The sequence below is a fragment of the Mixophyes fleayi genome, chromosome 1, assembly GCF_038048845.1.
Source record: "Mixophyes fleayi isolate aMixFle1 chromosome 1, aMixFle1.hap1, whole genome shotgun sequence".
Lineage (NCBI taxonomy): Eukaryota > Metazoa > Chordata > Amphibia > Anura > Limnodynastidae > Mixophyes > Mixophyes fleayi.
Window position 1 is genome coordinate 34,530,618 of NC_134402.1, and position 22,413 is coordinate 34,553,030.

The 22,413-nt window shown below is 41.4% G+C and overlaps 1 protein-coding gene across 2 annotated transcripts in view; it reads left to right on the forward strand.

The window, feature by feature from the left end:
• DOK7 (docking protein 7) overlaps positions 1-22,413 on the forward strand; it is a 129,086-nt gene that overhangs the window by 90,846 nt on the left and 15,827 nt on the right. For both annotated transcript variants that reach the window (XM_075194363.1, XM_075194364.1), the window contains 2 exons: positions 7,657-7,705; positions 10,427-10,495. In XM_075194363.1, the coding sequence (XP_075050464.1) occupies positions 7,657-7,705; positions 10,427-10,495 (118 nt within the window). The remainder of the gene's footprint in view (positions 1-7,656; positions 7,706-10,426; positions 10,496-22,413) is intronic.

Genomic DNA, 22,413 nt, shown 5'->3' on the forward strand with positions numbered 1-22,413 from the left:
TGATTGGATGGTGATGTCACAGGGTGAGCACAGTGCAGTCACACAGTCTATGTAGCAGGTTAGTGTGTGATTGGATGGTGATGTCACAGAGTGAGCACAGTTCAGTCACAGTCGATGTAGCAGGTTAGTGTGTGATTGGATGGTGATGTCACAGAGTGAGCGCAGTGCAGTCACACAGTCTATGTAGCAGGTTATTGTGTGTTTGGATGGTGATGTCACAGGGTGAGCACAGTGCAGTCACACAGTCTATGTAGCAGGTTAGTGTGTGATTGGATGGTGATGTCACAGAGTGAGCGCAGTCACACAGTCTATGTAGCAGGTTAGTGTGTGATTGGATGGTGATGTCACAGAGTGAGCGCAGTCACACAGTCTATGTAGCAGGTTAGTGTGTGATTGGATGGTGATGTCACACAGTGAGCGCAGTGCAGTCACACAGTCTATGTAGCAGGTTAGTGTGTGATTGGATGGTGATGTCACAGAGTGAGCGCAGTGCAGTCACACAGTCTATGTAGCAGGTTAGTGTGTGATTGGATGGTGATGTCACAGGGTGAGCACAGTGCAGTCACACAGTCTATGTAGCAGGTTAGTGTGTGATTGGATGGTGATGTCACAGTGAGCGCAGTGCAGTCACACAGTCTATGTAGCAGGTTAGTGTGTTACACCGTGCCTACCAGGAAAGGGCTTCCGAGACCACGGCAATGAGCAAAGACACTCTTAGTCAAAGCTCCCTTGCCGCCTCCTCGGTTTGCTCTTGCCAAGGCATGGGGGACTACAGGCACTTGAGACCAGGAACAGTCCCGCCTCAAGTTCCTCGCACACCTCCCGATGAGGGCCTGAACGAAACAGGGAATTGAGCATGATACTCACCGGGACACTCCCACTTCCGGTCCTGTTCTCCTGCTTCTCCCCGACACCTGCGGATGATAAGGAACACACAGCCTCCCTCTGCACTATCAGTGAGACTAAGGTGTACACCCACAACGCTAAACTTACTACAACAGCGACCCGACCCTAAGAACTCTAATGGTCGGCAACGCAACTAAATTAAACAACTATAACTAACTAGGTGTGGTGCACTAATGGGAACTATTCACTACTGGGAACTCCAGCCGGTGTTCACGGACTACTCCGGAGGGCGGTTCCTAACCCCCTCACCCAGGTCATACCAAGAAGACTGTCTTCTTGCTATGGGGTCACCCCCGGATCCTAAGGTCCGGCTGCACAAGGCCTGACTGAGGCTCACTAGAACACCACACTAACCTGGGCGTCGACTGCTGCACGGAACAGCTGATGGTAACTCAACCACCCGGCTACCTCCACCCAGGTATCGATCACGTGTCTGTCCACCCGGAACCGCCAGAGAACCTGCACGGAACTCGGGCTTCGGACACTTAACCAGAACCACGGGCTGCCCCTGGAACTAAATCAAGCTGTGCTGCACTGCCACTGACTCACTCAGTCACCCCCTCTGGAAACCAGCGTAACTTCAGGGACCTATGGGACGGGAAAACTATGTGTACTCTTCCCTAGCTATGTGTACAAGCTGGTAACTACACTTATCCCCACAGTGCAGGTTAGTACAGGACAACACAGGAATCAAGAGCCTACCTTTAATGGGGGCCTGACGTCTTGCACCTGGAAACAATTATGTAGCACAGCAAAAATACAGTATACAAGCAATACTCGCCACACAGACATAATAAATACAGTAATACAGTATTTTGCCAGCTACTCACCAGAGTACACAGCTGCTAGCCAACCAGCCGGTTGCTACAGCACCAACAGGAGCCTTCTGCTCTACTGTACCTTCTACTCTCAGTGTACTCACCTCACGGGACCGCGCCCTACACTACTCAGGGCTCTCACGCCTCTGATTACACCACCAGGGCCTTATGCCCTACACCATGGGCCTCTCTGCCCAGCTGCCTACAGAGCCTTGCGCTCTGGCTATGGGCCTTAGCCCCCTCTCTAACTCAGGGCTCTGAGCCCACTAACTAGGGCCTGGCGCCCTTCTACCTAGGGGCACTAGCCCCTGCCTAAGTAGGCCTTGTGGCCTTCCTAACTCTGGGCACTTGCCCACTGCCTAACTACTAGGGCCTTGGGCCCTCACAGACTATGGGCTTATAGCCCCCTGACCAGGCCCTGTGGCCTCTCCTATGGCCTCTAGGCCACTAAGTAACTAAGGGCCTTGTGCCCTTATACACCTTGGGCCTATGCCCACTCACTATCTAGCTAAGGGCCTTGTGCCTGTTTAACTCTATGGGCTACTTGCCCACTACCTCATAGGGGACTAGTGCCCAAATCCCTGGGCCCTGTGCCCCTAACTTGCTCCATGGGCCTTGTGCTCGACAGTGGTCACGGGCCTAGTGCCCGACTTTATACTGAGTATACTCACCTGCTCTGCTTGCCACACCGTCTTCCTTCTTCTTTTCCGGGCTTCCAGAGCCTTCAGCCGGCGGCGCCTCTTCTCCGATTCGGCGCTGACTCTTCAGCTGCTCCAAGGGCAGGGCGCTCCCAGCCCTTACAAGGGCTCCCCGCCGATGTCTGCGGTGGTGATTATAAGTGGCATGGTCACTCCTTGCCCTGACAAGGGCACCCTGCCACTTCCGGCGTCTTCTGGTCTTGATCCGCCGCTCCGGACGTCCCGCGACGTCCTCTCTCTCTTCTCCGCCGACGAACTACTGAACAAGATGGCGCCGGCCGGCGGTTTATATACTCGCTGGCGCTGTGTCATCACTAGGCGCCGCGGCAAGTGCTGACTAGCTCGCCGTGGCACCAATCTTTCAAACGCCCGGTGGCGAGCCGCGATTGGCTCATGTATCCGGCCTCTGATTGGCCAGTGGGGAAAGGTGAGCCGTAATTGGCTCATCCTTCCTCCGCCGACAGGACCTAGAAGGAAGAAGCGATACTTACCGACGCTGGATCGCTGGAACGGTGAGTACTTCTCCACCCGCTTGTAGGGCACAGCTGCCAGGACACCCTTCAGCCCCTCCAGGGGTGCAGCGACAGTGATGGTCTACGCCCTCTTCCCGGGCACCGGCTCCAGGGCTCCCGGAGACATCCCTACATATGTAGCAGGTTAGTGTGTGATTGGATGGTGCAGTCACATAGTCTATGTAGCAGGTTAGTGTGTGATTGGATGGTGATGTCACAGAGAGAGCAGTGCAGTCACACAGTCTATGTAGCAGGTTAGTGTGTGATTGGATGGTGATGTCACAGAGTGAGCACAGTGCAGTCACACAGTCTATGTAGCAGATTAGTCCATATGTGAATGATGATTTCTTTTAATCAGCTTGACTAGCAATAATTTGATATCGAGGCTCTATCTCTCATATGTTAATGCTAATGTGGAGGTCCCATTGTCAGAGGAAGGGCCACTTGTTAGGTTGTTGAAAAATATAATGCTGCCAGCCTTTGCCATAGTGTATAGAACTCTGTCTTGATGTGGGACAAAGATGTGTAGCAAAAGCGTCCTGAAGTGGTCACATATAGTACCTGGTTTACCAGTTTACCCTGTTTACAAGCCCATTAGCCATGCACACGTCAATGTAACCCACATATTTTTACCTACAACACCCCTTTTAGATCACTTAAAATATATATGTATACGTGATCCATATTGGAGTGCATGTTCATGTTGTAAGTGGTTGTGGTGTAGATGCTAACCTTGGGCCTGATTCATCAAGGTACGCAAACGCATACGCATCTGTGTTTCATACTTTGAGTGACGCAAACCGTTATATTTGCGTTGGAGTTTGAAATTGAGTTGACTCTGAGTGCCGTATCTGCTCTGTTTGCGCTGCGTATGTGGTGTTTTACGTAACTCAAGTCCCGTTTAGCAGATGTGTATGCGTTTGCGTACCTTGATGAATAAGGCCCCTTGTCACTGGAAACTTAACCAGTGGCCTTCATAAATGTGTGTGCAAAGTCACGGCCATCATAAGTACAATCCAAGTGTTTTATGTGCAGGCAGCGTGGAGAGCACTTTGCATGCACCATGCTATACACTTGCAATGCTTTTAGTAATGATCCTGAATATATTACATTATATAGTCAATCAATTTTTATTTATCTGTTCATTCAGTTCATACTTGACATGTTTTGATTTATGACAGGATCACTGAACACACATTTTACAAAAATATGAATATAGTCTAAAGCTTTTATTTTGAAAGTAACAAAAGAACGCAGTACCTGTCTTAGTTATGGGAGAATAAAGCGTTGCAGGAGATTAGGTTTGGTTATGAGTTTTCTTGTGTTGTGGGAAACCTTATCAATTAAAGTTTTATTCCATAATCACAGAGAAGAATGCATATTATCCCATACTTTCCCTCTCAATATACAAGTGTGATCAAACTCTACCCATTAAGAAAGCCTTTAGCTAGCGGAACATGCTGGGAATTCTAAATACAAAGCTGCTCTAGGTGTTGTGTACTCCTGTTGTGCAGCATACTTGCCTACTCTCCCAGAATTTCTGAGAGGCTCCCGAAATTCGAGGAGTCCTCCCAGACTCCCGGAAGAGTAGGCATCCTCCTGGAGGTGATGGAGGTGGGACTTAATGATGTGATATCGCGTCGCCCCGCCCCTGCTATGATATGCCCTAAATTTTAGCATTTCTTAGCTTGGGGGTGGGGCTAAGGAGACTCAATGGTGTCACCCTTATACCCCCTGTCACATAACCTCATCTCCCGATGGAGAGGCTTAAAAAGTGGACAAGTATGTTGTATAGCATCCATTGATCTGCTTCATAGGTCACACCAATTAATATTAATGCAATTCTGGGGTGACAATGTTCAAACTGGAAATCATTTTGTGGGAACACAAATAACCAAATTCATTATTTACCATGTATGTTATACACAAAATAGTAAATTAGGGAATTATTGAACAAAATCCTGCAGTCATATTTATTGGTTACCATATGCTGGTCTAAATCTGTTTTGATTACTGTCATAGTATAATAGTACAGAGCTGCTACTTGATATTTGTGCTGACAGCTAGATTAAGTATAAGGCACAGAGGGCCAGTGCATAGGGGAGGCAGCGGCTGAGGGCCTTATCTTTCCCTGCACATTGCATATGAGGGATGGTAAGAGGTAACTCATGTAAACTTAGAAGAGGAGGAGATAATGTCACTTTGTTCTGGTCTATGAGAAGATTGGAGAGTGTAGAGAATGTACTATGTAAAAGTGGCGTAGCTAGTGAATAATTCCCAGTTTATGGCACCAAAGGTGCATACAAGCCCTAATGGTGAAAGTTACAGACCTGATTCTGCGGTTTTTTTTTTAGAAGATTATTTTCTAATTACTGCTATTACCCTTTCTGCTGTGATCGACTACTGTGGTCACGCAACTAGTTTGTCTTTTCTGTTGGATTCCTTTCTTGTTCCTGTTTTATGTTGTTTTTCAGTGTTTTGCTGCCTTTTTGCTTTATACTTTAAGTTTCAACTTAAAGGTTACAGCAATGAAAACGTAAAAAAAATAGTACAGTCAGCTACTGGAAAAACAAACAAAAAATTAAAAACATGTTTGTGTGGTTGGCACACTGAAGAAAAAGCACTTGTGCTAAGGAAAAGTTTTAATGCCGTTTTTCAACCATATACCTTGTACTCAAGGGTGCATTTACGAGCAACCCTGGCGCACTTCACCAAGGTATGTTCAAGTGCTAATGTCAGTGCACTGAAGCGTAAAGATCATTAACCCCAATGGGCAGCGCTTCCATAGTGCGCATAGATGACCGTAGTGAATGATGTGCTAAGTTTGGATGAAAGACAACACTATTTGTAATGCTGTCTGGTGCCTAAGCACCTCCTAATGTTCACTATGAATGCTAATATGTATTAGGGATGCTTTTACCAAAGTGATCAATTATACCTCACAACGGACCCCAAAAATCACATGTATGTATGAGTTGCAGATCATCTTATATCAATTGGTGAACATTATTTATTTATTTTTTTAAAAGAGGACATCTCCATTGTACACTGAACAAGATAGACTCCCTCATGTAGTCATTGGCCTAAGAATAAGTAACTTTATTATGCTATTATATCATATCTATAGTATATTATGTATATATTGTATTTTTATTCATACGTTTTGCTATATGCACTGTGTAGGTATCCGCAAATAATAGACATGTCTAGTCTTTCATCTATATCCCTTGTATTCTAGAACAATTTTTGTTTATAAATATTATTTTAACTATTACACTTTTGCAGCTGCATCCTATGGAACAATAATAAAATTCTATTTCTTATACTTGAAGAAAATGTTGAATATAACATATGCTGAGTGCTGTGTGTATGGGCTTCACACTATGGAAAATGACTTGCAGTGCATTCAAATTAACAAATACTTTTTGACCGTAGATATTAAAAATTAAAAAATAAAGATCTCATCTGTATACAGTCGAGTGGCAAGATGCCATAGTGCAGGGAGACAGTACCTGCTCAGGAGCCCCCCACCCGTTGGTGTAAAAGAGTGTGCTGCCAAGGAGCATCAGCGTGCTGCCAAAAGGGGCAGGGCCAGTGTGTAAGGGGCGTGTCTAAAGGTTTAGAAGTGTTAGCTATTCCTCCAACCACCTCCCCCTTTAAACTCCCTGGACATTGTATTAAGCAAATGGAGTAAATTAGTTACAGTGATATGTGTACCAAAGCAGAAGTACCGACCAGTTTAAAAAATTAATTTGTTTATTTAATAAAATAATCAAATAACCATGGTATCATATCTCCCAAAACTGAGACATGCTAAATCGGGCCAAAATAAACCCCATCCCTAATCCTCCCAAAGTTCACCCAGGTCCTCCCCAAAACACCCATTTTTGCATTAGCCCCATCCCTTTTGAAGTTGGCGATTTGGGACCATCCCAACAAAATCAGGACAGTTGGGAGCTATGTGGTATTCAAAATGTATTTCTTTATTTTTGGTAGTACTGTTTTGGTATACACATTACTGGTTTGACCCCCACAGACCCACCACACTCTCCTGTTATTCCACCTCCCCCCCCCAGCTTCCTTCTACTTTATCAGTTCTTCCAATTAACTGTCTTCATCAGCCCCTCTGCTTTTAAATCGTCACACCCTCCCCTTCCCCTCTGCTCACCAATGAGGAGGAAGGAGTGACCAACTATGTAAGGCAGCAGTTGCTCAGTGTAGAGATGAATGTGTTATATTCCGCTGTGATATCTGCTCCGCTGTGAGTCAGGCTCACGGCTGAGCAGGAAATAGATAGCGCCAGTGGAGCAGTTGGTTTCCACCCATGCTATACCACTCTACACTGTCAAAAGATGAGTGCCCCTATCACCTGGACCAAGGGTGTCACTATAGATATAGCACATGGACAGCCTGAATTTTGTTTGTCCTTTTTAACTCTTTTACGTATGACCAGAGGGAAGATGCTCATGGAAGTCTCATGGTGAATACACAGAGAACAAGTGCCAGAGGGCCGGGCAGAACAGAGTAATATAACATAAAATATTATACCCTCTCACAGATTTGTTGCCGAAGGACTGCTTGATGGTGGTTAGGTTTAAATGCAGCCTTTTGTTTCCCTATATGGGCTGCCCCATCTGTCTCATTTGCTTAGAATACTGCACATTTAACAAATGATTTTCATAGCTGCTATTTAACTATTTTGTATATTTCTGTTTGCCTCAGGGAGCTACAGGCCTGCATCCAAGACTTTTACCCACAACACCTCTGCAAGGTAGGCAAAGCATTGTATTTTTGGCAGTACAATGAACATCAATTTCTCCTTGTTAGTATTTCCCATTATACCTGAATATGTTCAGAGTAATTATGAGTTATGAACAGTGGTGAGTGCATGTCTTGTGCCAGTTTCATTGTAATTATACATTGATTATGCTTTGATGTGTGCGTGTATACAGGCTTATAGCCCAACTTACTGCTCCATTTGAAATACATTCTGATCAACTAGCAGTGAACTGGGCAGAATTAACCTCAGACGGTGCTGTGAAAAGGGACTATCGATCCCTATAAATACTGTGATGGCCATTTACACCATAATCCGTTGAAGTGTAGGGAGCATGCAGAATAGAACACAGTCTCCTCTTGTACTATTGTTTTCTGCTCCGTCCTGCATTCTTGCTGCATTTTTAAGGTGTATTAAAATGTCAGTCGCACATTACTGTGGCTAAAGCCTGGGAATCCAGAGAGATGACCAGGACCTGTTGTCAATGATTTCTGCCCACAAAATCACAGCTTGCACATACACTATACACATCTGTGAAGCCCCAATGCTGATTAGTACCAGAACCACTTGAATGGAGCTACCGAGTTTAAAATGATGGATGCCAACAAACAATTATGTTTAGCAACTATATTATAAGATTCAAATACGTTCGCTTTCACTTTTTTGTAAATCATATAAGATTTAAACACTATTTTTTCCTGGAAGCTTCAAATCTTTTTATTGAAATTTTTTACATTATTAAAAAAAAATAAAAAAATCTTAACATTAAACTAAAGCTAAACCCACAAAGGGGTAATAAGCGTCAAAAAAATCAAACCTACAATATTTAAGTATAGTGTAAATCAGAAAATATTGGTGGTTAACATGCAATATAGGAATAAAGAAAACATTTTAATATTCTTTTTTTTTTTAAAGTGTCCTTAGTCACTAAAAGTGGTCTTTATCATTTCAAAATAAGCATATATATCTATAATGTCCAAATATTAAAATAGTAGTGGCTAGGTGTCTGTAAGCTCTCAGCAGTAGAGCCCTCTTTCCCTGTGTGCTCCTTTTACTATTCCATCACCCCCTGTACCTCTTGGCCTGCTTCCCTAGCCCTGTTTTCTTAAGCTTCGGCCTACTCGCTGATTTCTACCATCACTTTCATTCACTGTCCCAGAAATAATTTGATTTTCATTACCATGTTCCCTGTGTGTGTGTGTATATATTTTTGTTCTTTATTTTTTTGTCCTTTCTGTATCATGTTTTGTCATGGGTCACTGTTTTCTGTATATGTCATGTATGCCTTTTAAATTAAAGATAATAATAATATTAATAGTACCATCCATCTCCTGCAGTCCCACCATAACATACGGAGAAATCCTCCACCGATACCAAATTTTCTCATATCTCTTAGTCAAGTTACGACTAATATACATAAACTGTTCGTGTCCTACAGTATCCTTTACAAGATCAATCCAGTCCTATACAATAGGGCCCCTGGAGCCATCCATTTTTAGGCAATGATCACTTTCGCTAACATAAATAGGATATTGACAAGTAACCTAATGGATCTATGCGTCTTCTTATTTAGACCCAAGCCAAATAAACACATTCTTGGATTAATGGAGGATATTCCCACATCTAGTTTTATTATATATTTTCCCACCTCTTGCCAGAAGGATAACACCATTGGGCAGCTCCATATCATATGCCAAAAGTCCTCTCCTGCGCTCCTACATCTGGGGCAAAGAACTAGTTGTTTTCCCACCAAATTTGGTCAGAGGGGAGTGAGGTATAACCTATGTAGGGAGAGAAATTGATTTGGCAAAGTCTGTCAGAGGCAGTAACTTGATATGAACTTTCTAACATGTTACCCCAAGCCCCATCACTAATCTCTCCTAGGTTAGCTTCAAATGTGTGTCGCAATCTCCGTAGACCATCAGTGTCTTATTTTTTCAAGAGAATTGAGTATATAGATGAGACTTGTTGCTTTGTGTTCAGCCTCGCTATTTGTACCCATAGGGGGTCTTCAGGAAGATCTGGGCTGGCCCCCCTAAACTGTGACAATTTCAAATCTTACTTATAATGTCCGGTTCCACCAGTATGCTTATGGCAGCTGACTTGATGGTTGACTTGAAATGACCTTATAGTTAAATGCCACCTGCAGGTGAAATGGTCATACTTACCAACTTTTTACTCTTTCCCTCCGGAAGATCCCAGAGGGAAGGTGATATGTGAGGATAAGGGGGGCGGGGCATGGTGAATCATGACATCTGGCCCTGCCCCTGAGGTACAATGATATGAAAGCATAAGTTTTACGCTATTCACATCGAATCGCGCCATGAAGACTCCCATCCTACTCACTTCACTAGGAAGTCTGCAGGATGTGGGAGAATGGCCTGCTCTCCTGGGAGTCCGAGAGATCTACCCGGATGTTCCGGAAGAGGGGACAAGTATGGCATAGGTGCTGTGACAACCTGGGTCTTTGGATCTGTCAAGCACAGTCTATGCAGTATTGATAACATTTCTCTCCAATACAAACCTTATGGGTGATGCAGAGACAAACATTCATATTTTTATAACTTTTCAATTCATCACTACATCTGACAATAAATGAACTTGATCTGATCCAGCAAAATAAAAGAATCTGATTGGGAATAAAAGGTTGTGATTCATGTGACACTAAAAAATAAAGCAATGTTATTTATTACGGTTTCGGTGTTGATTTTACAGGTGCCTCCTCGACACTGGCGCCAGGAATCCCTAAACCTCACAAGGGCCCGGCCATGTTGGTTGTCTCCGGTAAGTATCGTAATATGTGGAATATTTATCTGCACTCTTTCTAACATCTGGTTCTTTTCTCCTGGTTACTACTAATTAACAATAATTAAGTTTTCAAAACACTTACTATTTTATTAGGTTTTAACAATACAGAGCAGAATAGAACACAACCTTATTCAACATCTGAGAGAAACCTACACAAATGTTCTATTAAAGTAAACAAAATATATAAGAGAGGCAAAAAGCCAAGTGCAAAGGGGAAAGCAATAGAGAGAGGTATAAAGACCTTAAGATGGACTCACCCGCATTGAAAGTCACTAGGACATGTGTGACGTACGGGCATTCATTTTAAGCAGTTGATGTTGTGGCTGGATACCTGCACAAAACTGATGGAAAGAAATGATTGTATAAATGTAATTATACTGTACTGATGGTGGGAGTGCATCTTGTGTATATTAATGTAAATGCAGAAAAGGTATTAAGGCACTGTTTTTTCTGATGTATGTCACAGGTATGGAGAGGTCTGTTTCTGTAGGTGTTAAATTTTGTGATTCAACATGTTTTTGTTGTACTTTCCGTAGGATGCAAGATGGTAATTAACTTTTTGCTATTTTGACAAGTGGTGGGGAAGGCATTACACTGGCAACCCCATTCTGTCATTAAATGACTTTCCCAAAATACACAGGAGGTCTTCTTGGGGAAATTGTCCCAAAGATAAACCATACCTGTGTGGATATATGTAGTTATTGGGGAGTCAGAGAATACTATAAACAATAATTGAATCCAATTTAAGGCACACCATTTATCTCTATCTCAACCATTTGTATGTAATGTTGCTGTGTTGAAAGCTGCATTGTTGCAAGAGGAGGTATCCATCTTTGTGGATGACTAAAAATAAGCTACATTTGAGAAGAAAGTTCTTGACCATTGACCAAGACAATATTAGTCCTGATTGGGTGGCTCAGTATAGTCTATCCCCTCTCACAGACGGTGGTAGTCGTTTTTACGATTACCACTATTCCGACATGGAGAAGCCCTACAAAGAAAATCCGAAACCATGAAAAACCGATTGGAAAAGAAACAGACTTACCTTCAACCCAACGCTGGAGATCTCAGATGGGAGCACCATGCTGACAGCAAGTGATTCCGATTGAACAATTGGTGGGCACTGCAGGCTGACGTCATTGCGACGTCTGTCAATAGAAATTTAAAGCAGCAATGTGGGGACCCCTAAGGTTACGTGTTTAAACACTTAACCTGACATTGCGGCTTTAAATTTCTATTGTCAGACGTTGCAATGACGTAGGCCTGCAGTGCAGAACACTTCTCCAATCGGAATCACTTGCTGTCAGCATTGTGCTCCCATCGGAGATCTCCAGCGTCGGGTTGAAGGTAAGTCTGTTTATTTTCCAATCGGTTTTTCATAATTTCGGATTTTCTTTGTAGGGCTTCTCGATATCGAAATAGTGGTAATAGGTAAAGCGAACCCAACCGCTCACAGATTGGCCACCCTGCGGCATTACTCCCTAGGTTTGGTGCAGTAGTTTAAGTGCCTGTTTGCATATATGCCTGAATGGAATCCTTTATATGTGTTTTTCATTCACATTTACTGCTTCTAGCAGGTGTGGTAACAGCTCTTTTAAGAAGTATTTTTGGGCAATAAACATGACTATTCCTAAAGATTGTGCTCTGTTCCTGTGAATGCTTATACCTGCTGTGTTCCTGTGACCTACAAATAAGAACTTACGCTCTAATGCGTCCCCTGACTGCCTTGTAACCCACAACAGGTTAGCAACGTAATCTTGTGCTGTTGCAAACTGGCATTCTTAAAGTCTACGCGTAGAGGACATTATATTTGATTGATCCACTGAATTTATATGATTGCCATTTTATGATCAAGGATCAAGAAAGGAATTGCTTTTCCTCTCTGCGAGGCTAAATTGCCAACTGCCAACTGTCAAACTAGGGATTAATACTATGAGCATATGGACCTGTACACACACACACTTCACTTTTATTCGCATCAGTTTCAAGGTTGCCAGCAGTGTTCAGAATCATTAACACTCTGTAAAATAGGAGCACGTAGGTTCTATAAAACAAACAGTACTGGGACCAGTCAAAGCAATCCAACATAATCAGAATGCAAGCAAGAAAGAGAAATCCTTCCGTCTAGAGGACTGGAAAAGAAATATTCTTATATATACTTTTCTTATATTCCGGTCCTATGTGCCAAAGATTTCTCTTCCTCGTTGACTTCATTGGAAGAAGTTTGGGGAACCTTCCTCATCTTTCATGGACTGTTAAGGACTGGTTTTAAAAAAAAAAATAAGAACTTGTCTGGCTTGTGCATTTGTTAATTACATCTGTCCTCCATTCAACTTTGGAAGCAAACAGAGAGGAGACAAAGCTCATAGAGATCATTGATCTCTATACAGATATGCTGATTGAGTGTACAGTTATGGCCAAAAGTTTTGAGAATGACACAAGTATTGGTTTTCAGAAATTTTGCTGCTTCCGTGTTGTTAGACCTTTTTGTTAGATGTTGCTATGGTATACTGAAGTAAAATTACAAGCATTTCCTGAGTGTCAAAGGCTTTTATTGACAGTTACATTAAGTTTATGCAAAGAGTCAATATTTGCAGTGTTGACCCTTCTTTTTGAAGACCTCTGCAACTCGCCCTGGCATGCTGTCAAGCAACTTCTGGGCCACATACTGACTGATGGCCGCCCATTCTTGTCTAATCAATGCTTGGAGTTTGTCAGAATTTGTGGGTTTTTGTTTGTCAACCCGCCTCTTGAGGATTGACCACAAGTTCTCCTTTGGAGCCCACTCCCTTGACTGAGAAGCAACCCCACAGATGAATGGTCTCAGGATGCTTTGTTGTTGGCATGACAAGGACTGATGGTAGCACTCAAGTTTCCTTCTCCGGACAAGCGTTTTTCCAGATGCGACCAAACAATCTAAAATGGGATTCATCAGAGAAAATGACTTTACCTCAGTCCTCAGCAGTCCAATCCCTGTACCTTTTGCAGTATATCAGTCTGTCCCTGACATTTCTCCTGGAGAGACGTGACTTTTTTGCTGGCCTTCTTGACACCAGGCTATCCTCCTAAAGTGTTTGCCTCACTGTGCCTGGAGATGTATTCACACCTGCCTGCTGTAATTCCTGAGCAAGCACTGGTGGTGCCCCGATTCCGCAGCTGAATCAACTTTAGGAGAAGGTCCTGGCGTTTGCTGGATGTTCTTAGGCGCCCTGATGCCTTATTCACAACTATTGAACTTCTCTCCTTGAACTTCTTGATGATCCGATAAATAGTTTATTTAAGTGCAATCTTACTAACAGCAATATCCTTGCCTGTGAAGCCCTTTTTGTGCAAAGCAATGATGACTGCACGTGTTTCCTTGCAGTTAACCATGGTTAACAGAGAAAGAACAATGATTTCAAGTACCACCTTCCAGTCTGTTATTCTAACTCAAACCGCATGACAGAGTGATCTCCAGCCTTGTCCTTGTCAACATTCTCACCTGTGTTAATGAGAGAATCACTGACCTGATGTCAGCTGGTCCTTTTTTGGCAGGGCTGAAATGCAGTAGAAGTGTTGTTTATGGGATAAAGTTCATTGTCATGGCAACGAGGGACTTTGAAATTAATTACAATTCATCTAATCAATCTTCATGACATTCTGGAGTTTATGCAAATTGCCATCATAAAAAATGAGACAGCAGACTTTGTGAAAAATAATATCTGTGTCATTTTCAAAACTTTTGGCCATGACTGTATTTAATGTTTGCATTTTATTTAATTTGAGTATATTCTCTTTTTTGTTTTAAATTATTTGGACAAAGACCAGAACACTTTTTTTTTTTTTTTTTCGTTTGGTCGAATGAATGAATGACCATTGGAATACAGAAAATTCAAAATAATTTTTTAGAATCTTTCTTAGCAAGGCAAATGTTGGAAGAGGGATGCTGGAAAGGAGAACATGCTTTCAATACAGGTGAATGATCAGCTTTTGTGCCTGCTGGGTTTGCTTGTCAAAAATGTAATGGAGGAGCGATGGAATTAGTTAACATAGCTGTGCACAAGCCCTGAACTCCATTTAAGGCTCTTGTGTGAAGGATTCAAGTTAGTTTCACAAATACATTAAATGAAAGCTGGGAAAGGCCATACAATCAGAGGATCTTAAAAATGTAAACCCAGTTCAGTCAAATATTTTCTGGAAATCAATTAGTAAGAAAAATCATGGGATCTTTCCAATGCTACCATGATCTGAAGATCTTGCTAAGTATTGGTTAACACCAGAAGAAACGCATGGACATTAAACTCCCAGGATTTCCACATGCTTAAGTCTAGTTAACACAAGAATATAATCATACAACTTAATGGACTATCTAATGTAAAAGAAGCTGTGATAATATGGGTTGACTACATCACCATGCTCCATCAAGATATTGTGGCTTCCGCAGATTTCAGTAGTTAGTCATTTCTGACTACTCCTACTGGCGCTGCTCGGCCAAGCCAACCACTCACAGTGTAAGTGTCAACTGCACACCAACATGCTATCCCAATTGTAGGAGGGTGTCACCAGTAGAGGAAAAATGGACCGTGCCAGAGGATAGTTGAAAATCTCATACTTTTTATGATCAAGAAATCTGGAAGTCTATTATCCATTTTAAGGATAATCTAGAGGCTCCCAGAAGGCACTTCAGAATGAATTCAAAGTTTCAAGTTAAATCCAATGCATAGAAGAAATGACATAGTTCAGATATGTGAAAACAAACTCAACCAGAATAGGGCGTAGACTATTCAAGTTTTCTAAAAAGGATACCTGGAGGTGTTGTCCATAGCAACCAATCAGGTGCTAGCTATCATTTTCTATAATATGCTAGATAAATGCCATCTAGAATCTGATTGGTTGGTATGGGCAACACCTCCACTTTTCCGTTTTACAAGGTTTAATAAATCTACCCTGAGGTGTTTAAAAATCTTGTACCAATTTTTAATCTCCCTTGGGGTACAGTGTAGTGGTCCGTTCCGTGAGAAAGAGAAAAATGAAAAGCACAATAGTGTACTCTATGTGCAAATATTTATTAAGATTAATATAGAACTACTCACTTTATGTAGGTGAGAAGATAGCTTAAATAATTGTAATTGTCCACATAGTATATGTGGTGCTCCAGTACAAAAATAATAATTCCATAGTCGATCTGTGGTCTTAAATTGCAAAATCTTACAATGTAGAATCACACCTACCCAACTGGTGTTTCCAAAAAGCTTTTTGTTTTGTCAATTTAGAGATCCATTGTTTATGTCTGAAACAATAATAAAATGATGGAGCAGTACCTTGAACATATAGAACGTCAAGCAGAGAATGCACAAAAGTCATATTGCGTTATATAATGGTCTCAGGAGTAAGAGCACATCTCAAGCTCCTCTGAGCCACCAGCATCACGCGTTTCACAAGTCACAGCTGGCTCTATCACTGCTTCATCCTGATGAAGGAAGCTGGGACATTTTGGCATTTTTTGGAAATGTTGCTGATTCCAGTTTGTGCACATCTGTGGCCAATAATTTAAATAGAATGCTGTATTTAATGCCTGATAGGGTGACAGGCTAGCTACCTTGCTCTGTGAATAATGATGTGCAGCTCACAAAATCTAGATGACTGATGTTCCCCATCTCTGTCAGGTTTGCAGATTAATTCTAGTGTAAAAATAAACTGAATGATAATAATGATTTCTATTTGATGCTCGTTAGTAATACTCCTGGCCAGTAATCAGTGGGTGTCATCTTTTTCTTAGTAATAGGCAGGTTTCTCGTTTGTATTATCTGATACAGTAAACAGCAAGCACTAATATCTGCATTTTCTTTGCTGTTGGCAATAACCACCCAACATTTATGCTATTTGCTATGTTTCTATCACAAAGACAGCAGCTCTTAGCATAAGTGCTAGGTAATTTAGCAGACATGGAGGTAGCAGTAGTTTGTTTGGTTTTCTTACGCAAAAGAATTTAAAAAATGGGTGTAAAAAAAAAAAAAAAAAAAGTATTATAGATGCAAATAATTTTCAAGGCAGAGTTAAACTTGTAGGTTAATGGAAACCTGACAGGTCATCTTTAAACGAGTTAGATGTGACTCTTCCCAGTCTGTTCGGGGATTCTATTGAACAGACTGCTGGCAGTCATACATGACCCAAAGTTTACCTAGTAACATTCATTGACATATATGAGGACAGGTTACCGTTTATTTTTTTCTATATCTATTTATTAATCCTCTGTTGAGGGAAAAATCACAGACAGAAATGGAAAATGACCATATGGTGGCCATTCCTAAAATAACTCTTCACATGAACTTCAGGACCCTTGAGACTATAATCATACTTGCCAACATGGGCAAGATGATTTCCAGGAGGTCCAAGGTGCAGGTGGGTGTGTGGGGGCGGGGCTCGAAGTATCACATAATTAGCCCTGCCCCCAGGACGGACATCACTACTCTGTACCAATAAAAAACGGGGTGGGGCCACGATGCTGGGTCCATGGTGTCACTAGGCCCCGCCCCCTCCATTTCATTTACGCAGCCGGACAGGATCAGGGAGAATTGCCTGTTCTCTCGGGAGTCTGGGAGAACTCCCAGAAATTCGGGAGTCTCCATGACATTCCGGGAGACTCCCATGGCAAAAAGGCAGTGTTTCTCCCAGCAGAATAAAAACAGACTGAAGACCAACATGCAATTTAACGTAATGAATAACAGCAATTTATTAATCATCTCACCCAAGAGAGCAGGAGAGTATTCTGTTTAAATGCCCCAGTGTAAGGATACTTCTTTCTACAAACTAATACAGTAATAATTTTCTTCTCTTTTTTTTTTTTTTTTATTAACGAATAAAAACTTCTCTCCTTTTTTACAATTTACAGAGATCAAATAATAAAACATTTGCTCAGGGTTACTGTGTTACTTAACGTCTATGAAAAAACCACCTATTATACGTTTAATACTACTAGTCATGGACTCTAATGCTAGATTAATATGAGTTCTGCTAATGGCATAAATAAATTACATGTTACTAAATTTCATGATATTTATAAATGTTAAAACAGTGATTAAATCTGTTCATCGAGTTTCATTTTGCTCCGCCCCCTTTTTCTTACAATTTCCGAGCAGCCCCAAAGGCTCTTGGGAAATGTCATTTTTCTTTTACTACAGTGCAGTGTGATCAGTGACATCTGCACAATTAACTCTCGGAGGTATTACACAGCAATGGTTCAGCACACCAATAGCAAGCCATTGGTAGATCAAAGCATCATACCTAATAATTCAATATGGTGGTATACTGTATAAACAGTCAGTATATTCTACTAGCCCGTTATGTATCATCTATCACACTGTACTAGCCCTTTCTGTGCCCTACATTAAACCATACTTGCCAACTTTTACTCGTTGGCTTCAGGGAGATCCCGGGGGAGGTGGGTGCACGGGGCGGGCAGGATGAATTGCATCATTTTGGCCCGCCCCTAGGGGGCTAAGATGACCCAATATTTGCATCATTAAGTCCTGCCCCCTGCCACTTATCTATTGTGGGGGCGAGAACCGGGAGGTTGCCCTGCTCTCCCGGGAGCCCAGGGGGTGAGGGAGGGAGATCACCCCTATTTCAGGGAGTCTCCCTGACATGCAGGGAGAGTTGGCAAGTATGCATTTAACTATACTAGACTCTCCTGTGTCCCCCCCAATCACACTTCACCTGCCTCCTGTACCCTCCAATTATCTTCTGTAATATATCTGCGGGGAACCATTTAGAACTCCCCTGTTTGAACACGCTGTGCTATTACAGCAATCACTGACCGTTATAATAGAATAGAGTGTTGTAACACTGTTATAACAACTACATTATAATGGTTCCCAGCAGGGTTTTTTTTGTGGGGGAGGTCATTTACTGCCCATCTTCAAAAAGGACTATGGGGCAAAAGGTAGACATGATCCGGTCACAAGATTGTGGTTTTTAGTTGTCCTGGCAGCCAGGATTGTCCAACCCTGGGCTATTGTAGTAATTGTTACAAATAAATAATTGTTACAAATAAATACACAAATAAACTAATCATTTCCCTCTATTGTTGTTAAAACTATAGTACTGTATAATCAAATCAGTAAAGTTGACAAACTTACATCTAAGTTTAGTAGCACACGCATAGACCATACCTCTATCAGTACACATTTCATATCTCTATACATGTTATGAGTTGCTAAACAAATTTATCAGAATATTTGCTGATTGTACTGTGATTGCTAAGTTAAATGTTGTTATATTTGTGCTCCTCTCTCCCTATATCACTAAAATAAGATGGAAAGATATTTATCCCAATATGTTAAAAAAAAATAAATAAGCCTATACAAAACAAAAAATAAAACATGCGTTCAGTATAATTGGTCAAGTAATTAAAAAATATTCCTGCTGACCACCTGAGTTCAAAATCATCACAAAGCCCATCAGTGGAAAGGAGTACAATAAGGTATTTTGAGCTATGTACCAGCATGCAGGATAGGGAGCTAGGGCCTTATTCATTAAGGATCTTAACTTGAGAAACTTCTTATTTCAGTCTCCTGGACAAAACCATGTTACAATGCAAGGGGTGCAAATTAGTTTTCTGTTTTGCACATAAGTTAAATACTGACTGTTTTTTCATGTAGCACACAAATGCTTGATAGCTTATTTGTGCACTGAAATTAAAAGTTGATATTTGTGTGCTACATGAAAAACTACTTAGGTAGGAGCCCATGATAGGTAAGCATGTAGGTATAAGGTGGTATGGCTGAAGTTATCTGAAATAATAGATAGATAAAACACTGTGTCACTTGGTGTGACATAGCAGGCATGTGTTAACTCACTGTGCACATCTACAGAGAAATTAATTATTTTAATATAAAGTAAGATTTAAGACTTTCATTTGTATCTATCCAGCGACATAACCTAATCAAAATTTAGTGGGGCAAAAAGTTCCTGAAGGCCCAAATGGGGTTTTACTGCGCATTTGCCAGCCCCTACCTTTACTCAGAAGAACGAACGTGGGGCCTGCCTAGTGGATGAAGAAGCATTGCCAAGCCCCCAATCACTGTCGGCCCAGTAATCAAAGTGGAAATTTAGAAGTGGTGATATGTAAAATGTAAGTGACTGGAATTTGATAGATTTACAATGAAGACAGTAGGAGAAGTGACAGTATGACATACCACTGTATACACCCCACTTCTACCACTGTATATACTGTATATATAATGTAAGTGACTGGAATGTGATAGTGTTACAATGAAGGCAGTAGTAGAAGTGGCGGTATGACATACCACTGTATACACCCCTACTTCTACCACTGTATATACTGTATATATAATGTAAGTGACTGGAATGTGATAGTGTTACAATGAGGACAGTAGGAGAAGTGACGGTATGACATACCACCGTATACACCACACTTCTACCACTGTATATACTGTATATATAATGTAAGTGACTGGAATGTGATAGTGTTACAATGAGGACAGTAGGAGAAGTGACGGTATGACATACCACCGTATACACCCCACTTCTACCACTGTATATACTGTATATATAATGTAAGTGACTGGAATGGGATAGTGTTACAATGAAGACAGTAGGAGAAGTGACGGTATGACATACCACCGTATACACCCCACTTCTACCACTGTATATACTGTATATATAATGTAAGTGACTGGTATGTGATAGTGTTACAATGAAGGCAGTAGGAGAAGTGATGGTATGACATACCACCGTATACACCCCACTTCTACCACTGTATATACTGTATATATAATGTAAGTGACTGGAATGTGATAGTGTTACAATGAGGACAGTAGGAGAAGTGACGGTATGACATACCACTGTATACACCTCACTTCTACCACTGTATATACTGTATATATAATGTAAGTGACTGGAATGTGATAGTGTTACAATGAAGGCAGTAGGAGAAGTGACGGTATGACATACCACCGTATACACCCCACTTCTACCACTGTATATACTGTATATATAATGTAAGTGACTGGAATGTGATAGTGTTACAATGAAGGCAGTAGGAGAAGTGATGGTATGACATACCACTGTATACACCCCACTTCTACCACTGTATATACTGTGTATATAATGTAAGTGACTGGAATGTGATAGTGTTACAATGAAGACAGTAGGAGAAGTGACGGTATGACATACCACCGTATACACCCCACTTCTACCACTGTATATACTGTATATATAATGTAAGTGACTGGAATGTGATAGTGTTACAATGAAGACAGTAGGAGAAGTGACGGTATGACATACCACTGTATACACCCCACTTCTACCACTGTATATACTGTATATATAATGTAAGTGACTGGAATGTGATAGTGTTACAATGAAGGCAGTAGGAGAAGTGGCGGTATGACATACCACCGTATACACCCCACTTCTACCACTGTATATACTGTGTATATAATGTAAGTGACTGGAATGTGATAGTGTTACAATGAGGACAGTAGGAGAAGTGACGGTATGACATACCACCGTATACACCCCACTTCTACCACTGTATATACTGTATATATAATGTAAGTGACTGGAATGTGATAGTGTTACAATGAAGGCAGTAGGAGAAGTGACGGTATGACATACCACCATATACACCCCACTTCTACCACTGTATAATATACTGTATATATAAAGTAAGTGACTGGAATGTGATAGTGTTACAATGAAGGCAGTAGGAGAAGTGACGGTATGACATACCACCGTATACCAGCCCACTTCGAACACTGGTCGGGCATCATAGCATCGCACCCCTGCAAAGGCTATAATCCTGTCCCTGTATTTAACTATTAAAAAATTCTGGAGCATTTTATATTAAACACTGCTACTGGTACATTTATATTAAGGATGGAAGATATTAGTTACAATGAAAATGTATATTTAGCCTGGAAGACCTCCAGTTATTAGAAATAAAAAGAGCCACATCACCAGGTCAAGCATTGAGTCAATCTTCTTGTCTATGCTTAAATGGGCAGCACGGTGGCTCATTGGTTAGTACTTCTGCCTCACAGCACTGGGGTCATGAGTTCGATTCTTGACCATGGCCTTATCTGTGTGGAGTTTGTATGTTCTCCCCATGTTTGCGTGGGTTTCCTCCCACACTGCAAAAACATACTAGTAAGTTAATTGGCTGCTATCAAATTGACCCTAGTCTGTGTCTGTGTATATTAGAGAATTTAGACTGTAAGCTCCAATGGGGCAGGGACTGATCTGAGTACCTTCTCTGTAGAGCGCTGCGGAATTAGTGGTGCTATATAAATAATGATGAAATGCTCCGAGAAGATATTGAGATGGTGCTTTTGAGGGTTTAGTGCGAATGTGAATATTATTTATCCCAATATGATAAAAAATTGGTTTGGAAACTAGAACAGTGTCACTTTCTGAGTAGGAAATAAATGGTTGCTTCATGCTAAGGAGTTCATGCAGGGTCAGCGATGAAATAAACTGTTTCACAGCCTGGAGTTCCTTGGGGTCTTCTGCTGACAACATTTGTAACTGATTAACGAGTAAAGGGAGCTTGTTCCACAACTGTTTTCTGCTGCAGGCATTAAACTAAAGAGCCTCAAAAACTGTGGAGAAACATTAATTCATTTTTAGAAAACTATGATTGCAATACTGTGCTTCTCAGTAGAAAAAAAATGTTTGTGTTTTTTTTAATGTTGGGGGGTTTTGTTTGTGCATTTTTATGATGATGATCCTTAGTATATTACACCATTTGTTTCTTGTTTGCTAAAGTGCAGCTGAATTTTTTTTTCTTATGTTGTATAGAATAATGAATAGCATATTCTTATTTCCCTGAGTGTCACAAAGCTCTGATTGATCATAAAATGAATCAGGAGTAGCTCACTGAGTGTGGGTCG